The 12797-nt window shown below is 35.3% G+C and overlaps 1 protein-coding gene across 1 annotated transcript; it reads left to right on the top strand.

Annotated features, from left to right (window-relative positions):
* On the top strand, positions 1-12233 carry LOC140167425 (chitotriosidase-1-like). The gene is made up of 9 exons (XM_072190735.1): positions 1-72; positions 1789-2078; positions 2282-2434; positions 2745-2869; positions 4980-5103; positions 7992-8171; positions 8392-8511; positions 9037-9169; positions 11840-12233. Exons 1-9 carry the CDS (start codon positions 24-26, stop codon positions 12112-12114), a joined length of 1449 nt encoding a protein of 482 aa, XP_072046836.1. The 5' UTR covers positions 1-23; the 3' UTR covers positions 12115-12233.
* The last annotated feature ends 564 nt before the right edge of the window (positions 12234-12797 follow it).

Raw genomic sequence — 12797 nt, 5'->3', positions numbered from 1 at the left:
ACGGAACTGGGCCTGGATTCATCATGTTAGTTTTGTTGGCCGTGTTTACGGTACTCGGATGTGCTACGGCACGTAAGTATACGAATTAAAAACGTCTGTGGTTGCGAAAACACGCATATATTATGGTCCTGATTTGACCACACTAGAAAACAATAATCGTTCGAACATGACTTCACGAAATTTTACTAGGCTTAAGGGGGTACTACACCCCTGGCCAATTTTGTGCCTATTTTTGCATTTTTCTCAAAAATTATTTATAGCACATTGGTTACAAGTAAGATATGCATATTCAAAGCAACTCAAAGCAAGCAGTTATTGATTTATTGATCAAATATTGGTTTTCCCTCATTTTTGACTGTAACTCCACAACTGTTGTCTGTGCTGAAATAAAATTTCCAGTGCAGTAATTGTAGTCCTTGCCCCTATAATATACATATCTTACTGGTCACCAATGCGCTATAATTTTTGAGAAAAATGCAAAAATAGGTACAAAATTGGGCAGGGGTGTAGTACCCCCTTAAAGGAGTTACAAAATGTTATCGCCTATAATCCGATCTTGATTTTAAAAGACCAGTTTGCGTCTGACGTCACTGTCAATGAAACTCCCCACGACCCTTGATTGGTCAGTAACGCGTAAAAGCAAGGTTGATTTATCTGGTGCCGATCAGAGAAAACAAATAGCAGAAAATGTCGAAACATTTCGATACTTTTACAAGGCAAAAAGCAACTTTTCTAGGCATTATTGACATTATGGTGTCTTCAGGAATGTTTGAAGATGCACATTATTAAATACCGCCGCGTTCAGAAACCAATCATAACGACAACTCCTAGACAATAAATACGCCTTTCTGAGTTTGCTTGACAGGTGATGTCAGACGCAAACCGATATTTTTTATGCTCCGATTATAGGGGTAATTTATCACGTTTTTCACAATCGAGCTGTTAAGCACCTTTGAACTCTTCCCATGAAACTTATTTAGGTTCTTTTGTCTTGTATAACAAGCTTTAACAATAGTTGCAAAAGGTTGTTATTCAATACAAAAATTTGAAACAAGCCATTTTGTACTATATATATTAGTATTTAAATGTTCGATGAAGAATGGAATTGAAACTGCAACATGTATAAGATCAAATATATAAAAAACCCAGCAAACACAAAATATTTTCGACATCATTCGCAAAAGGTTATAAAAGAATGTCAGAAAACGTTTAAATGTCGTGTTATAAAAGGGTATATTAAGGGTATAAAAGGTTTTCACAACACTAAAAAACATTTTGTGATAATCTACTGCCCAGCAAACTCAAAATGTTTTACAGAAAACGTTTAAATGTCGGGTTATATAGGGTGTTATTTAGTAACATTCCAAAAATATTTTTGAAAACTTGATACAAAATATTCTAAACAGAATGTAATTTTGGGGTTGAAATTTTGAACCCCCAAAAAAAAAAAACTACAAAAAGAACATTTCTGTGTTTGCTGGGTGCAGATATTTTAACATAATGTTATTTAAGTGTTAACAAAATATTTGCAAAAATAGTTTACATGTGTTGTAGTGTTTTCATACAAAACGTTTTCAAACGTTTTCATGACCTTTATATAACCCGACATTTAAGGCTATTAAAACGTTTTTACCTAAACCAAAACCCAAAATAAAACTTATTTAAAAGGTTTTTGTGTTTGCTGGGAAGAACGGACGTGCTGTACGAGGCAAACAATTGAACATTTGTTTTATCAACATGTACATGTACTTTGCAGAAGTTTCTGAAAAGGTTATTTTATTATTTCAGAAACCGAACCCAAGCTAGTATGTTACCATACCAATTGGGCCGTCTATCGTCCAGAACCAGTCAACCTCACACCAAAGGACCTCGACCCATTTATGTGCACCCATCTCATCTACTCCTTTGCCAAAGTCGTCAATGAAAATGGCTACGGTCTAGCCCCCTATGAAGATCACGATGTCACTGGAGCAACTTATTATACAGAGTTTACGGATCTTAAGAAAGTCAACCCAGATTTGAAAACAATTCTGGCAGTTGGTGGATGGACCCATGCGTCCACCAACTTTACAGATATGGTAAATACTGCATGACTAAATTTTGGTTTCAGGTTAATGATAAACAACAAATATAACCAAGTAAGTTATCATTCGGTGTGTAAATTCATATTCTAGACTTTATTTGACTCTTCAAAAGAATGATTAGTAAATGAAAGAAAACGGTTAAAACATGCATAACCTAAGCTCATTATTGTATTTCTCCTCTTGTTATAACTTTGTAGGTAGTGAGCAGAGCGACTCGTAAACAGTTCATCGATCATTCAATTACCTATCTGAGACAATGGAACTTTGATGGTCTTGATTTGGATTGGGAGTACCCATGCCAGAGAGGCGGAAAGAGTAGCGATAAGCAAGGATATGTTGATCTCGTTGCCGTAAGTCAGCCATTCGTATTCTTATTACCGTTATAATCTGTTATACTCAAACGGTTTATAGTTTTTGCTTCATAGTTCGGGAAAACCACGACTAATCTAGTGAGAAATTGTTATCTTTGATAATTACATAAACGGTAAAAATAACATGAAATGCATAAAACCTGTTTTCCATATTATTATATGTTTTGATTGGTGTGTGCGTGTAGATTGAAAATGTCATAAAGTTGAGTTGAGTTCTAATTAATATCATCATTGTTTTACATTACCTTGGTTATCAAGTTCTTATTGTTATATTGATTGTCCTGTATAGGAATTGCGTCAAGCTTATATAGCTGAGTCTGAAGCCTCTGGAATGCCACGTATGACTGTCAGTATGGCAGTGCCTGCTGGAGAATACAACATTGATTTAGGATACGATGTAGCAGGACTTTCTGCGTATGTATTAAACAAATTGGAATAATTATACATTTTCTACATCTAAATGTACAATAAAATGACTAGCGACGAGTAAAGTTCAATGTAAATGTCATTGGAATATTATAATGATTCAGTTTATTGGGCAGACATCAGTCGCTCGTCGGTACAAGTAGTATAACAGTTAGGACGCGGGACTACCGATTGTTATTGTTCTGCAAGGCTCACTCAGTCATTTAATAAGGCAATACAAACGATCGAATTTGGTATTCAAATGAACAAAATTTTGAGTTACACCTTTTCAGTGTAAAAATTTTTTTCTCGGCCAAACGAAAAGCAATAATTTTCATTTTTTCAGTAAATGTCAGGAAAAACTGTAATGCTTGATACTGTATTTTTTTTTCAAATCTTAGTGTTAAACTTAGTCGTGAAATTCAGTCATTTAGTGTAAGATTTTCGATTTTGATAGGCTTCAACTCTGCCCGCGAGCCTTTTTTGGATCAATCTTTTAGCTTTTCAAAGTAATATAGTTCGCTAAAGAAGGATTTTCCCAACTTTCTAACGCACATCACCGTGAGCGATATATCATAGTTTTGTCAGAATTTCCGTTTTGATTCCATAATTTTTGACTACCAGCTGAAAATTTTCAAATCCACACGTGAAATCTTAGGCTAATACTAGCATTGTGGATCGATATCTCTGGGTGCCCGGCCTGGATACAGTGTTGCCAGAACTTTAATATAGCAAAGACATTACCTAGTGTTTCAATTGTCATGAAGGTATGACTGGGTATAGTGCCTTTTGTTTGTGTTTGTTTGAAATTGCTTAAACCCACCTAAAGTCATAATGAAGCAGCCAAAACAATACAAGGTTAAACATGGAAGTTTATAACAACCTATTTATATAATGACCTAAAGGAAAAATCATTTATGGCAACAATGAGCCTTGCATTGTAAGTCATGGTTAAAATGTGTTGAGTACCCACCCCACCCCCATAGGCCTACATAATATTACATACCGGTACCTTATAATATTTATATAGCACGGCTATAGCTATAGCCTACATTTAGAAAGTAGGTCCTATAGCGCTAAATTATGACAAATAGGCCTACACAAACCCGAACGCAAGTCTGAAGGGTGTAATGAAAATGCCAACCCGCGGGGGGGGGGCTCATTCAAAATTCACCTGGAGATAGGAGGGACAGAAAATTAAAATCCCCTCTAATAACACGCGAATTTTTCTAGGTTTGGACAGTGGATTTTCCCAAGGACCTCATCCTAGGTAAATAAACAAACAAACAAACAGACAAAATGGTTTTCATAATCATGGAATCCATAGCCCCTATAAATTGAAATTGCAGGCTATCACGGGAGCAAATTTCCAAAATTCACCTCATTTACCAGAATTGGGGATTTGGGCTACCAAATCGCTGATTTTCAATGGAAAAGGGACCTGGTTGACAACAATTGAAATATCGATTATTTCTGCTGGTTGTTCTCCAGATAAAGTTTGACATTTTCGGAGCATGAAGGGAAAAAGGGTAAAATAAAAACGGAAATTCTGACAAAACTATAAGACCCACACGATGTGCTTTACAGAGGTGGGAAATATCTTTCTTTAGCAAACTATATTAGTTTGAGACGCTAAAAAATGAATTCCGTAAAAAGCTCACGGGCGAACTAAAGGCCTATAAAAATCAAAAATATCACACTAAAAGACAAAATATGATGCTTGAATTTTAACACCAGGATTTTAAAAAAAATGTATATCCAAGCACTATGTCTTTAACTGACATTACTGAAGAAAAAAATATTGCTTTATATTTGACCGAGAAAATAAATTTCATAGCAAAAAGGTGTATCTCTGAATTGTGCTGATTTTAACATGTATCGATCGACTTTTAGCGCGACTATGCATTTCTAAAGAATTGGTAGTCCCGCGTCCTAACTGATAAAGCTATCGCCAAGATTTACGAAGCAAATCATAGACACTTTTTGCGACACCGCTAAAATTTAAAATTGTGTAAACCTCATGATGCGGTTGCTAGGTGAAAAACACGTATTTGACAGCAAAGTAATATTTTCCTGATATTGGTAAACATAATCTTGTTGATGATTCTAATATTTGCAGCAACTTGGATTTCGTCAACCTTATGGCATATGACTTGCATGGTCAATGGGAGTGGGACCTTGGTCACCATACCAGCTTGTTCCCCGGTCCTGGTGACGAAGGCGGCGACAAGAAACTGACTGTGGTGAGTTGATGTATTTTCCTCTAGATAATCTTATATGAGATTGTAAAGCGTGATTTATGCAAATTGTTTTTAACATTGGTGTGAATTTCACTATCATGTACCCAGCAAACACAAAACGTTTTCGACATCATTTGCAAAAGGTTAGAAAAGGTTGCCAGAAAACGTTTAAATGTCGTGTTATTTAAAGAGTATATAAAGGGTATAAAACGTTTTCATAAACATTTGTTGATAACATACTGCAAATATTCTAACATGATGTTATTTCAGTGTTAACAAAATATTTGGCAAAAAATGTTTGCCAAATTTTTTTTACAATAACATTTTGAGAACATTTAAAAATATCGTTGTAGTGTGTTTCATACAAAACGTTTTAAAACGTTTCCATGACCTTTATGTAACCCTTCATCTAACGTTATTAATACGTTTTTATCTCAACCAAAAACCAAAACATAATATGTTTAAAACGTTTTAAGGGGTCGAGCTGTATTGTCTCAAATATCTCCGAAATGGGAGAAAACTGCCATGTTTGCTGTGAAATTTTGCCTAGCAATATCTATCTCAGGTGCAAAATTTATGGTGCACATTTAAGATTGAAGTCTTTAGATTAATATTTTAGCAATCTTAATATTATTAGTTGATAGGAAATTCTTCAAATATGCCTGTACATATAACCGCGCATAACAGCCCACGCAGTTTTTTATAGGTGAACTCTTTTCGAGCAGTCCGTGTTGGACGATGACCCTATCTTTTTGCTGAGGTATTTACAGGACCTTGAAATAAGAATTATGATAGATATTTGCGACTTCGGAATGCAACGAAGGCATGTTCGAAGCTCGTCAATACACAAAATACTACCTGATTTTACACTCTCGTCGACCACTGTCTTACGCATGTTATTTTGTTACTTTAAATTCAACAAAATTCCAATTTTTTAGGCAAAAAGACTTCTAGAGATACCATCCTGCATGTCCATGTTCGATTTATGGTAATACAATTAACCAATTTTTAAATATCAATTTGTTTAGATTCACGGAAGACATATTTTGTGCATTTTCGACAGTAACGAGTTAACGCCAATTTTGGTACAAATTTGTCAGTTTTGCCAAAGTTATTTAAGCTTATTTATCCGGTTAACTAACGAATACCAAGGTTCATAGGCGAGCTAATAGCGCTATGTTATTTAATTACTTTTACTTACGATTTTTATCATGATTCCGTTTGAGAACAAATATAATTCCTTATGGGTCTCCAACTTTGTCTTCAAGCTTCTTCACACGACAAGCCATGTGTTGCCAGGCAAGTCAAAAGCAAATTGGGACAAATCGGCACTAAATATGGCCCGTAACTACATCAATATATCACCCAAATGTCCATGTTATTTAGGGTACAATGTTAATGTAAATAAATTGTAATATACAATTTTAAAACAATGTTTAAAATGTTCTAACGTGCGTATGCGCGATTCTTTCTCCCGTTTGAGTTTTAATGTATATACCTGTAATGTATTGACAATCAATTCATAAGAAGCCCAAAGTTAATACCAACACTGCAGCGCTGGAAACACGGTCAATTCTGTGAAAGGATTTGTGATGAAATCGTTCTGCTTGATTTATCAGGTCTATTAATGTGACAAAGGAACAGGTCTCTAGTTTGATTCCACAACCATTCAAACCGAGCTCATGTTTTATTGTATCATCGTGTATCAAAATCAGGAAGGCTATGTCGTAAATGGACCGGAACAATATAACAATTATACTGTCACCTGTGTTGAAGGACGGTTCTAAGATACAGGGTGTTCCAGAATGATCTATACCGTGTTTGAAAACATTAATCAACATTGTATTTAATTTGAGTACGGTACGTGAAATACAATGGCATAAATGCCACCTACTTATTGTGTTACTTTCATTGCAAAAACTTCATTCGTTTTGGCGTGATATTGATATTCTTAAAACTGGATGTTTTGCACGTGTAAAAATTGCATGTGTGTAACTTACAGCGCAAAGGCTTCATAAGCACAAGACATTGCTGCTTTATCACTATCGCATAGGCCTACTTTGCAATTATGTGTAGACATCATACAGTTGTCATAGGAGATACACCAAATTTGGCACAGATGTAGAGCTTGAAACACTGAATAATTCTTGATATTGGATTAAGTGACCTTTTCATGTGTTTTCAATATTACGAGGGCTCAGAGCAAGAACTAGCTATGTCCACAATTACATGTTACTCATTTCGGCAACAAATGGATGGTTAATTCTGCACTCCATAATAAATGCAAGTGACACCCTGTAGCTTAAGATGACAGCGAGACAGGTTTCAAGATCGATTTCACGACCAGCCATACCTATTACCTGTTTTATTGTTACCTTATGGAGGCCAGACTTTTATTTGAATGATAATGGCTCTGTCACGCCGTATTGAATACCCTCTGTACGGAATGTTACATCACAATTCAGTATAATTATACAAGGTTGGTACGCGTGTCTGTCATCGACTTGACAACAGGCACACCCGGTACAAACATTTTGTAAATCGTGGAAAGTCGTATTTATGCAAAATGATCAAAAAATGATACTTTTAGGTGTTATTCTGTTAGTTTCTGTTTGGCAAATCATAAATGCGTACGTGTTTTGGTCAAAATGGCAATAATCTTACTTTTACCCCTACCAACCTGATATAGCTTTACACAACCCTTAAAAACATTTTTGTGTTTGCTGGGAAATTCCCAATCCATCGTCACTCTTCAATAGGAGTTTTATATTGGAGTTTCAATATGTTTAGACTTACGATTTATTAAACTTACGACACGTCTTAGATGTAACGCATTCCTTGCTTATTTTTCCTTGAGTGATCTCTTTCCCACCCCTTTTTATACAATCCAGAGTTACGCAGCTGACAAATGGGTGCGTGACGGTTGTCCATCAGGAAAGCTGATCGTCGGTTTAGGAATGTATGGCAGGCATTGGATGGTTGGAAGCAGTTGCAATATCAATACAGGTGCAAATGGTGGAGGTACTGCAGGACCATACACTGGTGAAAAAGGATTCTGGGCTTACTATGAGGTGAGTCTTACGATGTAATGTGTAAACGTTGCAGGAATAGAATATGGTACTATATGTAACAAGCTTGTAACAGATTATATGAAGCTAGAGTCAAACATTCCTTTCTATGACATCGTAATCATTTCCAACAACATGAATGCCCTATGAGGAAAAAAGAAAAGAAGAACACACCTTTTAAAACAATGATATTTTTGTATTTTTTCTTTTTTGTCTTCGAAAGATCTGTACAGAAATAAGGAATGGCATGACAGTAACATGGGATGACGTCAGGAAAGTTCCTTACGGTTGTGACTCCAAACACTGGGTTGGTTATGACAACGAAGTCAGTCTCTATGAAAAGGTAATATTATTATTATGATTATTAACGTACTAAGCTTAATATCTATAGAGAAAAAAGTAACTTACTGTACTCCAGTTTATCTACTTAAAGAGCCTGCTATTACGAATAACATGAATAATGACACCAAACTCTACGTAAAGTACAGAACCGCGTTTTGGGTGACTGAAAACATGTCAAAAACTGGGTTATAGCTACGATAATGAATAGGTAAAGTTTAGTATCCCCGTTGCTCGAAGTATACTGCGCACAAAAAGTATCCGTCTACCCTTATATCAACATTGGGATCTAATTTACAAAACCTATATCAATTTTTTGTGTCAGCTTTATTTGTTTCAATATTTGTATATTTGAGTGCAAACATATCGCTAGATCATGCTTCCCTCCGACACGCCTTAGCATGCTTAAGACCCGGCCAGGCGCGTTTCCTCTTGCTATATATCTTCCCTGTCGGTGCCAGCTTCTCATTACTAGTCCATTAAAACCTGTCATCTTTAATGTATATAGCATTTTTTTTAAATATTGCAGGCTATGTTTGTTCAAGACCGTGGTCTTGGAGGAGGTATGGTTTGGGCTCTTGATCTAGACGATTACACAGGTTTATTCTGCGATGCAGGAGAGTGGCCATTGATGACACAAGTCAAGAAATACATTAGGGAAAGTAAGTGACCTCTAAGATATGAAGTATATAATTCAAATTTTAATAAATAATTTTCTTTGACAACGTTTTCAAAATCTAGGATAAACCTACTAAAACAGATATCTATATGGCCCACAGAATCAAACGATTCAACATACGGTGGTACTACAGTGCGGTGGCATTTTTTAATAAACAATATAAACTCCTACTTTCTGACTTAAAAACAAAATAACATCTTTAATATTTTATATCTTCAACTGTATTTCTTTATCCATTAGTTGATGTTTTTTCTAGTCCGGATCTAATAAACTACTTTTCAATCACAAACCTTATGAGTTTTTGATAAAAACATCGATAAATGTCGTAGATACCGGCAATACGTGAATTCCTTGACAAAAGAAAGGCTTAATAATAAAAATGTATCCGTCTCAATGCGATGAGAATATCAAGGATGTCCTTAACATTTTCTGTTTTGAATGACAAAACTGAGCGTTGAACTGAAACCAGATAAGGATGTAGATGAGGGAGTACGATTGCAATTAGCCATAAAGTTATTTACTATTGTTTGAAATGTATTCTCACTCTACATGCTCAAGACTTTCTATTACGAGGTATCATTGTTAATTGATAGCAGCGAAATAGCAGTAAATGCAAATACATGGATGAAATGATGTAGGGGTATCCCCTTGTCTATTTGTCATTTCCCTTTAATTATAAAGCAATAATGTGTCATTTGCTCCGAATTTCCACTTTTTGTACGATTGTAATACCTAATGGTGTACTTAAATACGATGTGATAAACTAAGGTTTTGATTCAAATCAGGAATCTCCGGTTTTATTCACCAATTCCACCGTGGAGCCCCGCTGCTAAGAAGCTTCAGACTTGACATTATTTAAGTATGGAATATTTCTTCACGGGGTGTGTCGGGAGATGGTGTAAATTAATACAATGTTTGATAGAAAATGTGCTTTCCATGAGTTAACATTATGGTGCTCATAATGTAGTGAATTAGCCTAATATGGCGGATTTAAGGAGAATGATTTTGAAGGAGTCAAAACTCAGTATTTGGACAACATTGCTCTGATATTATCAAATTGATTGAAGTTTGAGGTGATATTTACTGAACCTAAATACCAATAAGTGTTGGTCAATGGTCAGAACTGAAATGCACTTGTAATGTACCAGTTTTGAATGTGGGAAGAGCCTTTGAAAAAATGGCTCTTAAAAGTGGTACCTACTCTGAAAGTTTAATTGGCCCCCTATGCCAAATGTTAGACACTTACTGTACACAAAGAAACTGCTTGAGTTCATAGGACAACCAGGAATCCGCGCAGTTGTTTTTGTACCGAAAATTTATAACATTTGACCCCAGGGGTCATTCAAACTTTTTTTACACAAATGCACTACATTATGAGTCCATAGTGTAAACTCATGGAAGGCACATTTTCTATCAAGCAATTATTTTACACTATTTTCAGACACACCCCAATTAATATTTAGCCCGTGCGGTTTATGCAGACTCCTTCCAGACTTGTCTTAGCAGCAGACCCCATTTAATCACCAGAAAGCATATTTAATAACATATCAAAAGTCCCCGAAAATCCGAGTAGTGAACCAGTGCTTAATTTTCATAAATACAAAATGGCTGCTTATACAGGGGGTGAAATTTCAAAGTTGATCAAATCATTTAAAAAAACATACCAATGTATTACTCTCATCATAAGGATTTAGGATACAGTTCTCAAGTTATAGGCAAAAAAGTCAAGGGTAAAATTTTGGGGTCCATTTCTACAGTTGAAAAATGCTCCAATTTAAGGGATCTGGAATGAGTTTTTCGAAAGTATTTTTTGTGGGACATGAGAGCACATCAGACTTATCGAATTGCATTCTGAATACGAAGAATGTCTTTCTGATATCAAATAATTTTCATTTTTTCAAATTCACGATATAGTACAAATTTTATGACAAATTATTAAAATTTTTCAGATAACAGTCCTCGAAGTAAATTTGATAAATCTAATGATATATTCTTAAAGTGTATGTAGCTGGGAGGAAAAGCCGACGATCAATTGAAAATTTTGACCTTTCATATTGAAGATATCAGAAGGACATTGTTCGTATTCAGAATGCAATTCGATATGTCTGATGTGCTCTAATGCCCCACAATAAATACTGTCCAAACGTTCATACCCCATCCCTTAATCCAACTGGTCTTAAATTGTTCCTTTGACAAAAATGAATCATAATGAGAAAATTTGCATTATTTTGGATGTTTTGTTACATTGGTAACGTCACAAAATAGGTCAAGGTCAACAGGGCTCAATGGGTTTTCAACCAGCTAAGATATGGCAAACTATTCTTTAAAAAAATGTTCTTGCAAGAAGAGTAATCTGGGACCACTTTAAAAAAAATCAAAATCTTGACTAGCCTAAAGTGGTTTACTTTCATTTTATACCTCATTATTTCTACTTAAAATTATCAGAAAACCTCCTTGATGGTTGTTATGAATATTATATAATATTTTTTTGCCAAAGAATAACAAATTTAAAATTTAACCGAAATCGAACTTGCATGGCAACTTGATAGTCTTAAACATTAGGATTTAGATATTATCATTCTATTCAATTACATAAAATCTACTTCATAAATATTAAAGTAATGCACGATTTGATCCTATGCATTCCTTACAGGCGGATACGTGCCACCCACTCTACCACCTACCACACCGCCACCACCAACAACTCCGACTATGTATCCACCAACTACACCACCTCCGTACACTGGACCACCCGATCAATTTTGCAATGGAAAGGGTGATGGATTTTATCCTGGTGGGGACTGTGACGCTACTTACTACCAGTGCGTCAATGGCGTTACCTACGTAAAATCATGTCCTTCAGGAACTGTATTCAATCCTTCCTGCGTCTGTTGTGACTGGCCGTCTAATGTACCAGCATGCCCATAAATACTTAATTGATAGCATGCAGATTTGTCGTCAAGTATAGATTTGATGATAACTATTTACTAATCCTTCATTTTGAATTAAATATGTAATTACAATAAATGTATCCTTTGATGAACTCTTCACCAGCTAATTAAAATAATATACAATAATTAAAGATTTACTCTAAGATAATCAAGAGTTGTCTCCTTTTTGAAAGTCATAATACTATACTTTGGGATAGGAGAACCCCAAGTCGTTTCAGAAGAGAGATCTGCACTCCAGCCTGTGAACACAGGCATGAACCTGTATCGTATACCGTTACCTACTTTGAGTCTGTAGCATAATTATAAATAAAAGGAAAGCTAGAACGTCGATACATTACATTGTATGGCACCAAAATGATGGTCAATCAACTTTCGATTTCTCAACGGATTATAACTATTGTCAGTGATTGTTTAATTATAAAATAAATGTAATAAATATTCGTAAACCTTTCAATTTGATTATAATTAGAGTCTGATTAAGTGAGTTGAACGGTGTGTCGAGGTAACTTTATCATATCACAGAAGCTGTAAAATCCTGAGTAAGTTGCAATATTTCTCATTGCAACGTATTTACAATACAAAATAATGTGTTTCTACTGTCCTAGTTCTCAGACTTGGTTGTGGTGGCGGAATGGTGGTGGTGCGGTGGTGTTGGCGATG

Source organism: Amphiura filiformis, chromosome 1 (assembly GCF_039555335.1).
Source record: "Amphiura filiformis chromosome 1, Afil_fr2py, whole genome shotgun sequence".
Lineage (NCBI taxonomy): Eukaryota > Metazoa > Echinodermata > Ophiuroidea > Amphilepidida > Amphiuridae > Amphiura > Amphiura filiformis.
This window is presented reverse-complemented; position numbering and strand designations above follow the sequence as displayed.

What these genes read in the sequence shown, in the direction of transcription:
- LOC140167425 (XM_072190735.1), top strand. Translation starts at nt 24, where the DNA reads ATGTTAGTTTTGTTGGCCGTGTTTACGGTACTCGGATGTGCTACGGCA. An exon ending in GATGTAGCAGGACTTTCTGC is followed by an intron (nt 2,870 to 4,979) that starts GTATGTATTAAA and finishes TAATATTTGCAG; the next exon opens with CAACTTGGATTTCGTCAACC. An exon ending in CAAGAAATACATTAGGGAAA is followed by an intron (nt 9,170 to 11,839) that starts GTAAGTGACCTC and finishes CATTCCTTACAG; the next exon opens with GCGGATACGTGCCACCCACT.